General features: G+C 40.8%; 1 protein-coding gene across 1 annotated transcript in view; it reads right to left on the bottom strand.

Moving 5' to 3' along the window:
* TMOD2 (tropomodulin 2 (neuronal)) overlaps positions 1-17,126 on the bottom strand; it is a 32,659-nt gene that overhangs the window by 11,877 nt on the left and 3,656 nt on the right. Inside the window, exons 3-6 of the mRNA XM_004687787.2 lie at positions 13,566-13,691; positions 10,128-10,214; positions 6,695-6,825; positions 4,262-4,369 (exon numbers count right to left, since the gene is read on the bottom strand). Coding sequence (XP_004687844.1) covers positions 4,262-4,369; positions 6,695-6,825; positions 10,128-10,214; positions 13,566-13,691 — 452 coding nt within the window. The remainder of the gene's footprint in view (positions 1-4,261; positions 4,370-6,694; positions 6,826-10,127; positions 10,215-13,565; positions 13,692-17,126) is intronic.

Raw genomic sequence — 17,126 nt, forward strand, 5'->3', positions numbered from 1 at the left:
AAAAAATACATAATGACATAAAATTTACAATGCTCAAACATGTCAAAATAATGGCATAAATATAACTCTAATTATACTCTTATAAGAGGAAGAGGGCTAGAGGGCAGAGTGAATATAGAACTGCCCTCATCTTTGCTAACAGAGAATTAAATATAACTAGGATGATGAATCAACAGTAAAAACGCATGAACTTGAGTGTTCTTTGACCCTGAGTGCACATTAGAATGACCTTCATGCTTAGAAAAATATATACTAATACTTGCCACCACCACCCCCACCCCCAGATGGACTCAATCAGAATCTTAGGTTATGACCTGGACAGCTGCATTTTTAAAAAGTTCTCTAGGTGACTAATGTTCAGCCAAGACTGACAACCACTTTAATTAAAGCATAAAGACAACAACTCGAAGAATGAGAAAACAAACAACTAAACGCAACTGCTCTGGCGATAAGAACAAAGAACTTTTAAACTATTTATTTGTTTTTTATGGCAAGGAAAAAAAGGAAGAAGGAATCCAACTTGGGACAAGAGAAGGGTTTCTAAACTTCTGCGCTAACATTTGAAACCAGGAATCAGAGAATCCTCTGTTGTGGGAAGCTGATTTCCCCACTGTAGGCTGGGCAGCAGCATCCCTTGCCTCTGAGACCCACTGAATTGCCAACAACACCCCTCTTAGTTACAACAACCACAAATACCTCTGAGTTGTTGCCAAATGTTCCCTGCAGGGCAAAGCGGACCAGAGTTGAGAATCTGGGTTGGACTAGAACAATCCTGTGTTTTAGTCAAGCAGATGGCTGAACTATAAAGACAGCCCCAGTATTCGGACTGGCATTATTGTACACTATGTAAACTAAAGTGCATTTATTCAGTGCCAGGCCTTTAATAAGGATTAAATGTACACATTTTAATTAGTTCGAGAAAGGAATGCATCAATCCTCTCCTTATGGATGCTGCAAGCTATGGGATCTACTTTCCTTATTAGAATAATAAAATATCAGAGCCATTAGGCCTTTACAAAAAAAAAAAAAAGTTGCCGGACCATCTGGAAAGTAGCCAGGAACTTGCTAATTTCTTTTAAGCTTGAGAAAACACTTTTCTCACACTGAACAAAACAGAGGAGAGTTAGCCAAACATAAGCCTGGGCTGTAGGCCCGAGTTCATTTTAGTTCAGCAAATATTTGTGCATCTATAACATGTGCTGGGGATAACACTAGTAAAATAAAGATCAAATTTCTTAAATTTTATATAAATAAGCAGAGTAGAAATACATTTTTCAAGAGCAGGTTTTGCTTTCTACACTTGTGTTATGTGGAAATGTAGCTTCCTGCTATATCTAAATGGTAGCCACAAGACACCACACTAGTAAGTCCTTGAAAAATGGTTAGTCTCAAGTGAGACGTGTTGTAAATGTAAAATACACTGGATTTCAAAAGTGTAGTATGAAAAAAAAAAAAAAGGTAAAGCATCACATCACATTTTCAAATTCCACTTTGAAATGATAATATTTTGGGTTACTGGTTTAAATAAAATGTATCATTAAAATTAATTTTAACTTTCAGGTTTTTTAATGTGACTACTACTTAAAAGTCACATATGTGACTCGTATGTGACTCATCTTATTTCTGGACAGTGCTGTCCTAAATTCTTGACTTTTATGTGGTGCCACTGTTAATAATTATAGCATTTTCTTTTACAAATTGGGGGATTTTCTCTACATTGTCACTCAGTGGGGCAAGTTTCTGCCACAGAGTGGTTAGATGGAAGTAGTTGGGGCAAGTTGAACTGAACCTGATTACAGGTCACTTAAATTCATTCCTGGCTTAGTCATCTACTATGTAATCTTAGTTGTTACTTAACCTCTCTGAGTCTCAGTTCACCCATCTGAAAAGTGAGGATAATGCCATCTTACACAGCTTGTTTGCATTCACAGCAATCAATCCTACTGAATCTGTTTTTGAACCTTAAATAGAAAAATCTCTTGAAGCTCTTTGCTTTCATGCTGCTTTTTAGTTCTCAGCAGTGAGTTATTCAGCCATAATCATAGTCTTGATTGCCTGTGGGGTACCAACTTTCAACCTATGGGAAGATTCTTTTCTGGCTGCTTCACAGCTGGAGAACCAACTGGGGGCAGTCAGGTGAGGGCTGGACCACACAAAGCCTTCTAGACAAAAGGATGAAGGAGGCTTTTCTTTTTGTACCCTTAAGGACAGCAATTATTCCTCATAATTGTGTGGTGTGTTTCTCACATGGTATGCATTCGACACATAGTTGCGGTATTAAAAACCTTATCAAAGAGCTTCTATTTAGAGTTTATTTAGTCTACTTAGCAAATTATCCAGCTGACCAAGGGCAGAAGTTAGATTATTTAGTAGTAGCATTTACAATGGATTATAAATTTTCCCCACCCCTGGCATTTTTTGTAAATAAAATATTTAATATATTAAACAAGAGTAATAAATCATTTCTTCACTAACCCCTTTAGTTATCCACATATAAAATGTATTGTGAATGTTTGCTGTGTTGAAAATATATCTACTGAATCGTAGAGATTTTATAAAATCAGATAAAGATCCCAAACTTCAAACTGCTAATTTCACTTTACCAATGACCTAGTTCTGCTTTTTCTATTTTAGTGATACGCTTCAAATTCAAAACTGCCCTCAACTCACAAATTTAGCGATGTAATAATTAACTGGTGAAAACATCAATTTTGTAGCTTAGTTCCTCTTTTACATGAGTGCTTATTTCAAATTTGCTGTGGTCATCATGGAAATACTCTTTGTTGCTACAAGGTGGGGAGGGTATGTTCTTTCATTCACTTAACAAGTATTTTTCAAACATCAGTTCTTCACCAGCACTATAGTAAGCAGACATTACTTTCATGTTATCTGTTTTCAGTGTTATTTTAGATCTTCCAAAAGACATGTTACTTTAAATCACATCACATGAAGAAAACATCTATTCTAGCTTGATTCAGAAGTAGAGTACTAGATACTATAGAATCTCAGGCTGGTGTTCAGTCTTCTGATTGCTGATATATTTTAGCAAATGTCCGACAGTGAAGCATTGTTATGTAAATATAACACAGCTCCATGGTTAAACACCCTGGCTGTGGAACCAGAAAGACTGGTGGTAAATCCCAGCTCTGCCACTAACTGGCTGTGTTACTTTAGAAAAGTTAACCTTTGTGCACCTCAGATTGCTCCTTGGATAAGTGGGAACTAATAGTAGTATACACCTCACAGCATTGTCATGCGGATAGATGAGGTGAGGCGTGTTAAAAGCAGAGATCAGTGTTGGCATTTACTAATTGCTCAAGAAATGTTAGCTACAATGGGAGGAGTAACTCTGATAATGGCGATGGTAGTCATTTACTTGGGTCAAGAGGCTTCCTTATTACCTAAAATATAAAGAAGCAACAGGGCTTTTATTTGTTTTTTTCATATACTGGTGTTAAATAAAAATGAGTTAATTTTAAAGATCTGCTTGGTTTTATTAAAACAATTCATGAACTGGGCTGCATGCCAACTAACAAATACGAGAGTTCCCTAAATCAACAGAAACGAAAGGCACAAAGAGGGCAAGATAAAGGAAAAAGGAATTATTTCTGGTTTAGGTAACATATCTATGGGAAACAGAAAGATCATGTAGAAGAATAGCTTTTTCCTTTGGGGAATGGAAAAAGTAATCTCAGTGGTGCTGACCAGAAAATTCCATACTGACCAGTAAGACTAGATTCCTTAACTGTAATTAAGTGAGTTAACCTATTGGTGTTATCTTCACAAGACATTTTTCCTTTAACATTGGTTAACAGTGTCAAACAAAAAATGTCTTAAGATTCAGTTGTTTAAGTGTCCTTGAAACATATTAATCCATGTCAAAGATTTAGATGAATATACTTGGACATTTTTTATATGTTCTGAATTCCTATAGGATTTAGGGGTCTTACAATTCCTATTGACCGGAGTGTTACTATATACATGGCAAAAATTTCATAAAATGTCTATAAACACAGGACGAAATTTAAATATTTATTTAGCTAAATGCCCCCTAATCTAATCTTGTTTCTTTCTCTTCAAAGTATAATGCTAACAAAATCAGTTAATTCAAAGAGCCTGACAGATGGATTCTGTTTTATTGTCTTATTTTGCTTATTGACTATGTAGGAAATAAATTTAAAAGATCCAAAAAACATTTAAAAAAGAATTAAAAGTAGTTTCTAAGGATTAAATATTTTCATAGTATAAGAATGTTACTCACAATTGCCACAGGGTCATTGCTGCGGGTTGCGGCCAGACTGAACTTCTTAACATGAGTGTTGGTCTCCAGGGCCTTTGCAAATTCCTTCAGAGTTGGAATTGGAATGTTCTAAGATGAAGAAGACACAGAGAGTTGATTATCTATTTTGAAGCACCCTACCCCAAGCTTTTTTGAATACTTCATATATTTAGTTGGCAAGTTGTATGGTATCCTTTAAATGGCATTCAACACCCAGACTCAGCAACCAAGTAACCCTGAGCCAATAGCACCACTTAGTGTCCAATCCAGGAATAAAAAGCAAAATGTGACATTCTGATAGTTCTGTTTGCCCTAACAAGGAATTATGTACATGCCACATTTCCTTATTTTTCTCTTTCATTCTCCATATTCTAGCAAGACTTGTTCTTTTACTATACCATGATCTTTTTCTCCCCTTCCATGCTATAGATACATTTTTCCCTTTTTCTAGGAAATCTTCTTTTCTTTTCTTTATGATTCCTATTCATCTTTTAAGACGAATATTTTAAGACACTTTTAAGCTAAAATATCATACCACCTTTATTAATGACTTTTCCCTAGGCAAGCTGACATTTTCCTTAGCAGCAATTTCATAACATTTAGGGGCTTATCACACCATGTTGTAATTACCTATTTAGTGTTTTCCTCTAACACAAATTCTTCAGAATAAAGACCACTTCCTCTCTCATATGACAAAGCACAATATTGGGAGGTGGTCGTATTGGGTGTATGGGAGAAGGAGTCAATATGGTGGACAGCTAGAGGCTGACTTGAGATCTGGATGCACTAGAGTCTAGCTGTGAGCATGTGATCTTAACATCTCTTTTTTTTTTAATTTTCAAAGATTTATTTATTTATGCATACAAGAGCTGGAGAACAGGCCAGAGAGCGGGGTGGTGAGAGGATTCACCAGAGACAAGAGTAGAGAGCAGAACAGGCAGGTTAACTGAAATACACGATGGAGGGAAGCAGCGGGTGGGACTGGAGAGGTCTGCCGAGCCATGTGGGTCACCTCCCTGGCTGGGAATCAAACCCAAACTGCAGTGGCTTTGGAGAGCTTTACTGTGCTGCGTGTTGGCCCGTTGCACCACCAACGAGGGCCTGGACCTTAACTTCTTTAAAGTCCACTAAGGAATAAATGAGATAATGAATTTCAAGGATTTAGCAAAGGATATGTAACACAGTGAGTTTCATGAACAAAATAGATATTAAGTAATGCTTCCCACCACCACTCTCCTTTTGAGAGTAACATGACTTATTGCCAAATAGAATAAAGTGGATGTGAAAATGTGTGACTTCAGAGAATAGTATATGAAAGGCATAGTGGCTTCCTTCTTTTTTGTCTGGATCACTTACTCTGGGGAAGACACATGTCATGACATACGGACACTCAGGCAGCCCTAGGGAGAGGTCCATGTGGTAAGAAGCTGAGGCTTCCTATCAAAAGCCACGTGAGGCCCTCCCTGGTAGCACAATGGGTTAGGATGTAGCACTGCAAGCTGGCTGCAGCCGCTTCAGACAGGTTCAATCCCTGCCCTGGAGGTGACCACATGGCACAGCAGACCTCTCCTGACCCGCCCGCTGCTCCTCTCAGCAGTGTGCTTCGTCAGTCTGCCTGTTCTGCTCCCCACTTGGTCTCCAGTGAATCCTCTTTCCACCCCTGCACCTTTGGCTTGTACCCCAGTTCTGTATGCATAAATAAATAAATCTTTTTTTAAAAAGCCACATGAAAGGCACCATTGGAAGTGACTCCTCTGACCCCACTCAAGCCTTCAGAAGATTGTAGTCTGACTTCACTGCAGCCTTATTTGAGACAGCAGCTACAACTAACCAGATAAGTCACTTCTCAATTCCTGTCACTCAGAAATTGTGTAAAATAATAAATGTTTACTATTTAAATCTCTACGTTTTGGAGCAATTTGTTACTTCATAATAGATAACTTATCTATTATGTCTAACACAGTACTGTGATTCTTTTCAAATAATTCTAGAAATCATTTTTTCAAATCTTACTCTTTTAAATAGGCTATCTTGCCCCAAAACCAATCCCAAAGGCCACTCAATCACTGACACAAAGGACTGAAAACAGGTATGAGACCATTAAGTCTTGGGGTTTTTTTGGCATACAAAAACTGGGGTGTAGGCCAGAGGTGCAGGTGGTGAGAGGATTCACCAGAGACAGAGTGGGGAACAGACCAGGCAGGTCGACTGAAATACACTGCTGAGGGGAGCAGCAGGGGAGACATGAGAGGTCTGCTGAGCCATGTGGGTCAGCTCCCTGGCCAGAGAGCGAACTCAAGCTACTTCCACTGTGGGCTGTCATGGTAATAGTGCTCAGACTTAACTCCTAAGACACAAGGGAAGCCCTATTAAGTTTCTGACCTAATGAATCAAGACACAGTCATCATGAAATACCTTAATGTTGTTGAGGTTGACTTCTTGCAGGCTGGGATCGTTGACTTTTATCTGCTGCAGACTTACTTCCACATTTGTGGGATTGGGCGGTTCTTCAAATACCGGCTTAACCTTTTCACCTTTGACCACATCTAAGACACAAGTTTAAATATGAAAAGAAAATGTAAGAGTTATCCTGTCAGAAATGGAGATGCCTTTTCTGCAAATGACCTTTCTGTTATATGCTGATACTAGTGATATTCTAGTATCAGTACAAGTTTATCATCAACTATGCCAGCATGGGAATTTATGGCTCTGAGTTACAAAGGTAGATGGTTCTGAGTTGCAATGATAAATTCAGTGGCTGACACTGAATGGAGTCAAAAGCACGGGAGCCCCTAGCAAACTCCTACCCTAAAAAGAACATTTGTGGGCAGCTATTGCTGTTCCACAAGGACCTCTTTAACTAAATAGCTACAAAAACTATATAAGCTATAGAATCTGAGAAAAATTCAATGAGTCTCTTATCAGACCTTAATATGCCTCTAGCTGCTTGACTATAACCCACTTAAAAAAAAATATATATATGTAATAGTTTATTTTTACATCATTTTGTGCATATTTCCATCTTAGTTGCAATTCCCTTGGGCTTCCCACCACCAAATCATCCATGTGCCATCACCATAGTCCAGTGCATTTTCTCCCCCCCCAGTCTTTTTTATTCCATTCCCCACTCCATAAAATGTCTCTGGTAACCCACTTTAAAAAAAAATTATTTATGCATACAGAACTGGGGTATAGGCCAGAGGTACAGGGTTGTGAGAGGATTCACCAGAGACAGTGTGCGGAGCAGAACAGGCAGATCAATGAAGTACACTGTTGAGGGGAGCAGCAGGTGAGACAGGAGAGATCTGCTGCGCCATGTGGGTCACCTCTCTGGCTCAGGGAGCTGTAGTGGCTGCAGATTGCTTCATAGTATTGTGCTTTAACCTGGTGGGCTCCTGTAACCCATTTTTTTCTGATTCAATTTTGGAGCTTTAGTTTTGATGAAGGAATGGGATGCGAAGTAGAAAAGAAGAATAGAAGAATTCTGGAAAGCAGATAACAGATAATGCTTCTTGTGTGTGTGTGTGTGTGTGTGTGTGTGTGTGTGTGTAGGGATATCTCTATATATCCAAATATGTAACATAAAGAGCTCTTAAAAATCAACAAGAAAGGCCCTTCCTGGTGGCGCAGCGGGTTAAAGCACAGCACTGAGAAACTAAAGCCGCTTCAGCATGAGTTCGATCCCCGCCTGCCTCGAGGTGATCCACATGGCGCAGCAGACCTCTCCTGACCGACCCACTGCTCCCCTCAGCAGTGTACCTCGTCAGTTGGCCTGTTCTGTTCCCCACTCTGACTCTGGTGAATCCTCTCACCACTCCTGCACCCCTGGCCTGTACCCCAGTTCTGTATGCACAAATAAATAAATCTTTAAAAAAAATTAGCAAGAAATAAACTTGATTAAAAAGTGGGTCAAACAGCTTAACAGACATCTCACCAAAGAAGATATATAGATGGTAAATAAGCATATGAAAAGATGCTCCAGATCATACAGCATCAGGGAACTGCAAATGAAAACAATAAGATACCACTATAGCCCTATTAGAATTACCAGAATATGGAACACTAAAAAAGCAAACACTTATTTGGATGTAGAGCAACAAAAATTCTCAATCTTTGCTAATGGGAAGCAAAAATGGTATGGGCAGCTTGAGAGACAGTTTGAGGTTTCTTATAAATCTAAACATACTCGTACCATAACTTTCAGCAGTCATGTTCTTTGACATTTAACCAAAGGAGTTGGAAACATATGTCCGCACAGATACCTTCACATGAATGCTTACAGCAACTTTAATCATAATTTATCAAATTTGGAAGAAACCAAGATATTCTGCAGTAGGTGAATGGATAAATAAACTTAAAGCATCCTTATAATGGAATATTACTCAGTGCTAAAGAGAAATGAGACTTCAAGCCATGAAAAGACATAGAGGAGAAACTAATATGCATAGTATTCAGTGAAAGAAGGCAGTCTGAGAAAGTTACATACTGTATGATTCCAACTATATGATATTCTGGAAAAGACAAAACTATGGCAAAAGTGAAATAGCAGTGGTTGCCAGGAGTTAGAGAATGGGAGATTAAAAAGCAGAGCACAGGAGTCACAGGGCAGTGAAAGAGCTCTGCATGATACTATAATGGTGGATACGTTATTAGACCTATCCAGACCCACAGAACATACAACCCTCAAGTATAGCCTAATGAGAACTATGGACTGAGGTGACGATGAGGCGTCCTTGTAGGTTATCATCTGTAACATATGTTCCCCTCTGCTGTATGATAACTGGGGAGGCTGCAAGGTGGAGGGGTAGGGGACACATAGGAACTCTCTGTCTTCCTCTTAATTTTGCTATGAACATAAAATTCTCTCAGAAAATTAAGTTTTTAAAAAAGTTAATGGTATATGTGTATGTATAAGTTTTACACCTGACTTTAATAGCAAACATATGCCAGAATATTACTGTTTGCTATTGAAGTTAAATTGATAAAACATTTCCCACTGGTATGCAGAAGACACCATGAAGAAAATAAGAGGGATAGTGTTAATGGAGTGAATTATGCTATATAAGTATAATTATAGTTTAAAAATACACTGCTGAGACAAGAAAGCAACTTCCAAGTAACCATCAAAGAGAATAAAATACAATTAACCTAAGAGAAGCTATAAAGTTCTATATTTTCACAACACCTGGATCACATCATATGTAAATTATCTGATTATTGGCCCTATCGTAGTATCACAGACAGAGAAGTTCTACTGGGCAGGGACAACTTTTTATCTTTGTACTTAAGTCAGAACATTTCTGACACACAGTAGGTATTTGGTAGCTGACAGATGGATGAGTAAGTGATGTCTCATTAATGAGCTGTACACTGCTCCAGAAAATGTGGACAGAGAAGACAGTCTGGAAACTTTCTCGGTAAATCTTCCACTGTGTTTTTCATGTGCTCTGCAGGAAGACAGTGCTCAAAGTCTAATGATAAGCATCCATTATTGAGATGAAAAAGATACTTGAATAGAGAAGAGAATTCATCTAAGACACTAAAGGTGATCAAAACATTGTTAGGAGAATGTGACTGCTTGCATTCTGTGCTGATCATGTAACTTTTTATCAGATATGTTATCTTTTGGCTGAACAGACCTACTGAGAGCATTTTCTGGGCAAGACACAATGATTGTTACTTGTCCAGATAGGGCTGCCATTATCAGTTACTCTATTCTGAATTGCTTGCTCCGAGTTCAATGATTCCAAGCCTGAAAGACAGTAGTCTGGACTCTCCAGAAGGCCCAGTCAAACAACCCTAGAAGCTCTCAAGTTTCATAAAAACTACAGATTTTATACCAACTTACTTCTTACAGGTCCTTTGCCGCCTTTTGCACTGGGCATTTCTTCATCAAACTTTGGATTATTGAGCAAATTGTGTACTCCAAGAACAGCTACGAAGATAATCAATAAATAAATCAGTAAGTTTAGAAAAGCATGTTAGGTTGTCCACATTGTTAATCTGCCCCTTAAAGAACAATTCTTTGTTTCATGAATAGGTCTCCAGGTTCTCCCTTCCTTGAACAGAGAAAGGTACTTGTGTATTTACTTAAAAAACCCTCTTTCTGAGACCACTGGCAATGTTCTATATCTTACATGTGGAAGCATTTAGGATGTAAAGTGCGATAGTCTAATGATGTCCTCAAAGTACTAGAACTTGTTTAGACTTCCTGTTTACATAGATTTGCTCTCTTCAATTTTCTCATCTCTGCAACATGAAGGTGGTTTTGATTTTAAAGATGCATTAAAGATCTAGCTTTTTTATAGATTATGACATGTTTTTCCCAGAGGCAAATAACTGCAAGATCTAGGATCTCTTTCATTGTAAACCTCCTCATCTCTCCCCTCCCATCTCTCAGAACCAAAAGGAATTATCTTTACCCATCTAGATAAAACTTTCCCAAGGTAGGAAACAACAGAAGAGGTAATATCAACAATAAAAGTTTCAAGAATAAGCCCTCCCTGGTGGCGCAGCGGGCTAAAGCACTGCACTAAGAAGCTTAAGCCACTTCTGCATGAGTTCAATTCCCACCTGCCCCGGAGGTGACCACATGGCAAGGCAGACCTCTCCTGACCCGCCCGCTGCTCCCCTCAGCAGTGTACTTTATCAATCTGCCTGTTCTGCTCCCCACTCTGTCCCTGGTGAATCCTCTCACCCTCCTGTGCCCCAGTTCTGTATGAATAAATAAATAAATCTTAAAAAAAAAAAAAAGTTCTAAGAATATGAGCCTGAGGTCTCTTGCAGTACCCGGAACTTGCAGCAGGGGGCAGCACAGTATGCAAGCAGCCGCCCAGGAGTGCCCAACCGGTCTTGTTGATGAGGATGGCCTCTAGAGCTGGATCCCAGAGTCATCTGTCAGCAGGTGGCTGAGAAGGTCTCTAAAATCATCAGCTATAAACTGTAATCTAGAAATTGAGAGCAGCTTAAGCCAGCAAGTCTAGGGTGTGAGTGGCCAGAGTGGCTGGGGTAAGATTCCCAGAAGGACAGTAACAGGTAATGTGCTAACCAAGTGACTTGGGAAGTTACTAAATGCCTCTGAACCTCAGTCTCCTCATCTCTAAAATAGGGGCAATAACATTTTACATATTGCAACGATTAAAAAACTTTCTATATCACACTGTTTAAGTGTTTTGCAACTTCTTTTTAAATAACAAATTCTTAATAAATAAATAAGAATTTATCATTGTTTCCTGCACTGTCTAGGGAAAAGATGCCTTAACCACAGGCTACTGGTATCAGCTAGCCTATCTGGCTTTGGCTTTTTACTCACTGAGCAACTTCTAATCATAATTTAGCTCAAAGTCAAGTTTTAATTTTTATTTCATCTGTTTCCTGTGAATCTGGCTAGTTGATCAGTCTAGCCAATCTGCAGCCTGGCCCCAATGTGACAGCTATGATGTATAGCACTGTCAGGATCAAATCTCTACATCAGCAGAGGTGATAAACACAAAGTCCTGTCTTACAGGTCTTCTGCTGCTCCCTTGATGAACTGCTCTCGATCTGCCAAGACATGGGCAGATACTCTTTTTTTTTTTTTAAGACTTATTTACTTATTCATATAAGAACTGGGGTACAGGCCAGAGGCACAGGGGTGAGAGGATTCACCAGATACAGACTGGGGAACAGAACAGGCAGAACCACTGAAATACACTGCTGAAGGGAGCAGTGGGCCGGACCGAGGAGGTCTGCTGTGCCATGTGGGTCACCTCCCTGGCCAGGGAGAGAACTTGTGCTGCAGTAGCTGCAGATAGCTTCATAGTGCTGTGCTTTAACCCTCTGTGCCACCAGGGATGGCCCTAGATACTCTTTACTGTCTAAATTGCAATGGCTATCAACTCACGTAGTCATGGGGCTGCTGCGGATCTTTCAGAAAGATCCATCCTAAAGAAGATGCCAGCATTCTTATCTCCTCCCTCTTCCCCTTCCTCCTGAGTTCAGACAGAGCTGATGGATGAATGAGACAGTTTCCTAAGGGACTGTCCCCCGGGTTACTTTGTTTTGGGTATGATTTCACAATCTATCATTGCTCAAGTGACCGGTGTTTTTTTCTTTCTCTTTATATATTTCCTGGGAATTCAAGTCCAGCGCAGCCTTGCATTCTCCCTTTGGGCAATTCCAGAACAGATCACGAGGCAGCCCTTGGGAGGAGAAGTAACCAGAGCTATGGTCCCTCTACAGCAACCACAGAGCTAAGATTCATCTGCTACACCTTCTTAGCCGTGTGACTCAGGCACCTCAACTTCTGCAGTGATTCCCAGGAGTTCAAATGCGTGAACTCAATACCAACCATTATTATCATCACAGAAGTAAAAAAAAGTAGCTGAGAAAGTTAACATGTTATTAGAGTAAAGCATAGCTGGTTCTCCATGGAGAACAGAGAATGATCATCACTACCTATGTCTTCCAGAGAGATAAAAATGTGAGTATTCTTGCTAAAGCTGTGGACCGTCTTTAAAACACTGCTATCCTGTGGTAATATAATGATCCTAGTAATCCAAATTTCCATCCCATTTGGGAACAAATGTATCCCATTTGTACACAAATATGCTGGTATATAGGTGAACTCATTCTTGAAGTATATGCAAGAAATGGGAAGGGATTTAGATAATTAGGGTGTGAGAGTGACTTTCATTGCCTATTCTTTTGTACTATTTGGGCCTTTCCTACCTATGGGTATAGCCAATGAAAATAATAACATTAATCATTATTTTGCTGCTACTGTTAGGAAAAGTAAGAAAAATGAACAGATTGAGCTGAATATGACTTTACCTTAGTGATCGAACTCATGCTCCAAAGTTAGGCTAACTGACCCGTTAATGGGAGTGAAATGTGAATAGTGACTATATGGAGAAGCAAGAACTTGACAAAAATTTTGTGATGACATGTGGTAAAATGTCACATGTGAAAGCTCCTAGGAATCCTAAGGGCTGTTATTTTAAGTTCTCAATAGTCTTTGATATTTATTCTCTTGGATTTGCCATATAACTCCTATACCCTTAGGATAGGTATGATTTGGGCATTTTATGCTGAGATATGGCTTTACAGTCTACAGCTAAAGTACAGCAAAATCAGGTGTGCTCAGTGAGAGTGAGTCACCTGCATCATGTCTAATAGCTACACAGTGGCTCCAGTCACTTGCAGTAACAGGCAGTATGGACACACACAAAGGCTGCTGCCATGGGTGCCAGCACTGCCTGGAAGTCTCAAAGTCACATAGGAAAGTTTCCCAGAGCCAAGAACTAACCTGCAAGATCGTAGAGTTCCGTGTCAGAGGCGCTGGCCAAGGCTTCTTCCAGTTCTGGGTCGAGGGTTACTTTTTCTTCTATGGGCTTTCTTTCTATGGGTTTTTCTTTGGGGATAAAGACTCTCCCTTTGAAATAAGAAGAAAAACAAAAACCATTATGTGCTGCTGCCTAATTGTAGGGTACGGGCATTGACCAGAGAGTATCTCTGGCCATTAAGAGCTATACTGTTAAGCTACTGCTCATCCAACTTGGATTCCTTAATTGCTGGGGTAATCGTAATACCAATAATCTGTTAAAGGAAGGCCAGAGGAGGCATGCTGCAACTGAGCGACACAGATTTCTGCAACACAGAAATCTGAGAAGGTGGCTGTGCTTAACCACAAAGGGAAACAGATCTGGGCAAGAGGGGCCTCTGCTGCACACACCTCCCACCCCAATCTGCCAATGAGGAGTCATGGGCCAAAGGGACATTCCCATCCAGAACACAGACACCTGCTTAGACCACACTCGGAGAGCTGGGGCCCTGGAGTTCTCAGCCCAAACAGCCCCCAGCCTGCCTCCCAGGGCTGCAGGAATTCCTTTCCTGGACCCATCCTCCTAAACGTAGGTCACACGGTGGGGGTGTTTGTGGGTGGGTGTGGAAAAGCTTTGGGGTTCAGAGCACATGGCATCTAGAGCAGAGGTTGGATAGAGCCCCTTTTGGGGGGCCTTCCACTGCTTTCAGTGCATCCACTGGTCCTTCTGGGGCCCTGTCAACTCCTCACTCTGGAAAACACCCCCGGATTATACGTGTTGCCTTTCAGCCTTCTCTAAGCAATACTGTGCACTTATATACCCCATCTATTTCTCAAACAGCTTCTGCATTCCTAACTCCCCCGTGAGCCATCTGCAGATTAATATGAATCAAGAGGTAATTTATACAGCTGCTGTTCCAATCTTCTCTCTGAGAAGACAATAGCTTTCCTCTGTTAATGTCAGTATAGTGGGATTTTAGTGAAGATTTGACTTACAATTTAGTTTTTTCTTTCACAATTATATTAGTCCAACAGTAACTCTGCTGCCAAAGAAAGAGGTCCACATTCTTAGGTAATCCTTGGTTCTTTGCCCAATTTGTCATTGTTCAACTTTATTTACTTAATAAAATGACATTGCAATGGCACGCGAGTCCCTGGATGTGCACAGTTCAGATGAGAGCCAGGATACTGTGTGAAGGAAGCATCAGTGCAATGAAACATGCTGCCACAGGAGCAGGACTCCTGCTCCCCAGGGCCAGGGTCCAGGAGTGTGGACATGACATTCACTTGAACCCATATTTATCAAGTTCCTCCCCCTCTGGCAGTATCTGTGCCAAAATGCCAGAGAGACACAGCACCACCTTGGAGATTGTGACCTAATGTGGAAAACACCCCAAATCTGGTGGAAATAAACACAGTGATGAGCGTTGTCATGGTGCTATGAAAGCAGTGAAGAAGGATGACAACAGAAAGGAGAGTCTGTTTCAGATAGAGAGGTCAGGGAGGCCCTGCGCCCTGCCCTTTAAACTGAGATATTTAAAATGTGGAAAATGGGGGTGTGGGCCTGTGGGGAGAGTCCACGAGAAGACCTTGAGATAAGAAAAGAACTTGGCTGCCGCGGACCGGCCCTAGCCAGGGCACCGGGACCGAGGGAGAGACAGGGTCTGAAGACAGGAGAACGGGATTCGGCGCAGGAACTGACAGACAGTCACACTCAGAGGAGTTGATGGACTGCTGCGATTTTATTGCAATTTGTGTAGATTTTTATACAGTAAGTGCAAGGAAACTAGTGTTCGTCCAGGTAGGTTATACATTGCCAGATGCTGACATAATCTATTACTTTTTTGTTCAAAAAGAAAGGGCACAAGACATCCGTGACCAGGGTGCTAGACATTCACTTTGCATGCCTTAACTACAACAATGTGTCGGCCACATGCCCAACACATAATTATCTTAAGACCTTTTACCAGAATTCAGTATTAGAGTTCAAATAATATTCAACTTCGCTATTCATCCATATAGTTATTCTTTAAACAGGGAATAAGCATTTGTAATCATTCTAATTTCTCTTTCTTGGGAATAATACACCAAGGTGGGCTGGACCTACCCAGTCTTTCCAAGAAGGGCAATTTATAGTAATTAACTCTTTCCCCATTCTTTGCAACCCACTGGTTACATTGCTCATCATAACATCCTTGATACTGAGTATGACACATAAACAAATTCATTCCCGGAGAACTGCGTGGTGGAGTCCACCATCTGCTGTTTAGAAAATAATATATAAAACCCCTTTCTGTTTTTGTCGGAATTTGACTCAAAGTTCTGCTAACTGATTCTGAATATTGAGTGTGAGAGTTCCCAAGAAGTGCCTGTAATTCTACAGCTTCCCGTTCGTCCCACATATCTTCTATCAATAATTCTTTTGACGTAAATTTGTTCATGAATGCATCTAGTGAAACAATGTGTCCTTCCTGGATCATGCCAAGCATAGCCTTCCCTAGTGGAGGTCCGCCGTCAGTATAATTACTAGAACTATGATTGATTTTCAGTGCCATTGATTATAGATATACTGGACTGTGCAGGGTACAGGAAGTTCTGGCATGCAGCAATCACACTGCCCACAAATGTCAAAAATAACCATAAAAACCCTATTCAAAGTTACCAAGGAATGAGCACCCGAGGCCGCTCTCTTTGCAACACAGGGAGACCCGGGCCGCCATAAACTCCGAAGAGTACGAGCTTGCCAACGCGCCACACCTTAGGCCATTTCACAGGCATCGCTGCTCACACTGCGACCGCGGTGGGCGCTGCACTTGGCGGGTTGGGAAGTTGGATGAAGACAGTGGGATTGACTGAGCTGGGGAAGGAGAGGCACAGTCAGAGTGGAGGAGGGGCAACTCTCCCAAGCTGAGGACTGCAGCAAAGATTTTGGCCTTTAAGCAGGGAAGTGACACAATCTGGTTTGCATTTTAAAAAGACTGTACTGCCCTGAGGTTATCAACAATCAAAAGTACCTATGTACTTTTTGTCACTATGTTCTGTTTGTCACTAAGAACCTGGACTGCAGACTGACAGCCATGTTCTGCCAAAGAGGAGCTAAGGATCGGAGTTCACACCTGAGTAAAGATACACTGCCTGCTCTCGGGGGAGCTTCCCCTGGAAGAGCCTCCCCTGGCCTATCGCAGGGCTCCTCTCACCCACAACAAGCTCCTCTGGGCAACACAGCATCTCCTTGGCCACGGCACTGCAGAGGTGGTGCTAGGACAATGCACTACTGGCCTCCAGGGTAGCCCCAGCGTTCTGGTGCAGAGGACATCCTGTCGTGGAGTCCAAAGGCCCTGATGGTGACTCACCCAGCAAAGAGACAAACACTGGTGCCTCTTACACGCGACACCATTTCACAAGTCCAAAACTTTTTTCTTTGGGGCTGAAGATTTTCTCACAGAACTCAATTAGAAGTATCATCACACTCAAGTATACTTTTTTTTTTTAATCATTTTGGTATTTTTTTTCTTTAAAGATTTATTTATTTATTCATACAGAACG

The sequence above is a fragment of the Condylura cristata genome, unplaced genomic scaffold (assembly GCF_000260355.1).
Source record: "Condylura cristata isolate star-nosed mole 26May11 unplaced genomic scaffold, ConCri1.0 scaffold00023, whole genome shotgun sequence".
Taxonomy (NCBI): Eukaryota; Metazoa; Chordata; class Mammalia; order Eulipotyphla; family Talpidae; genus Condylura; species Condylura cristata.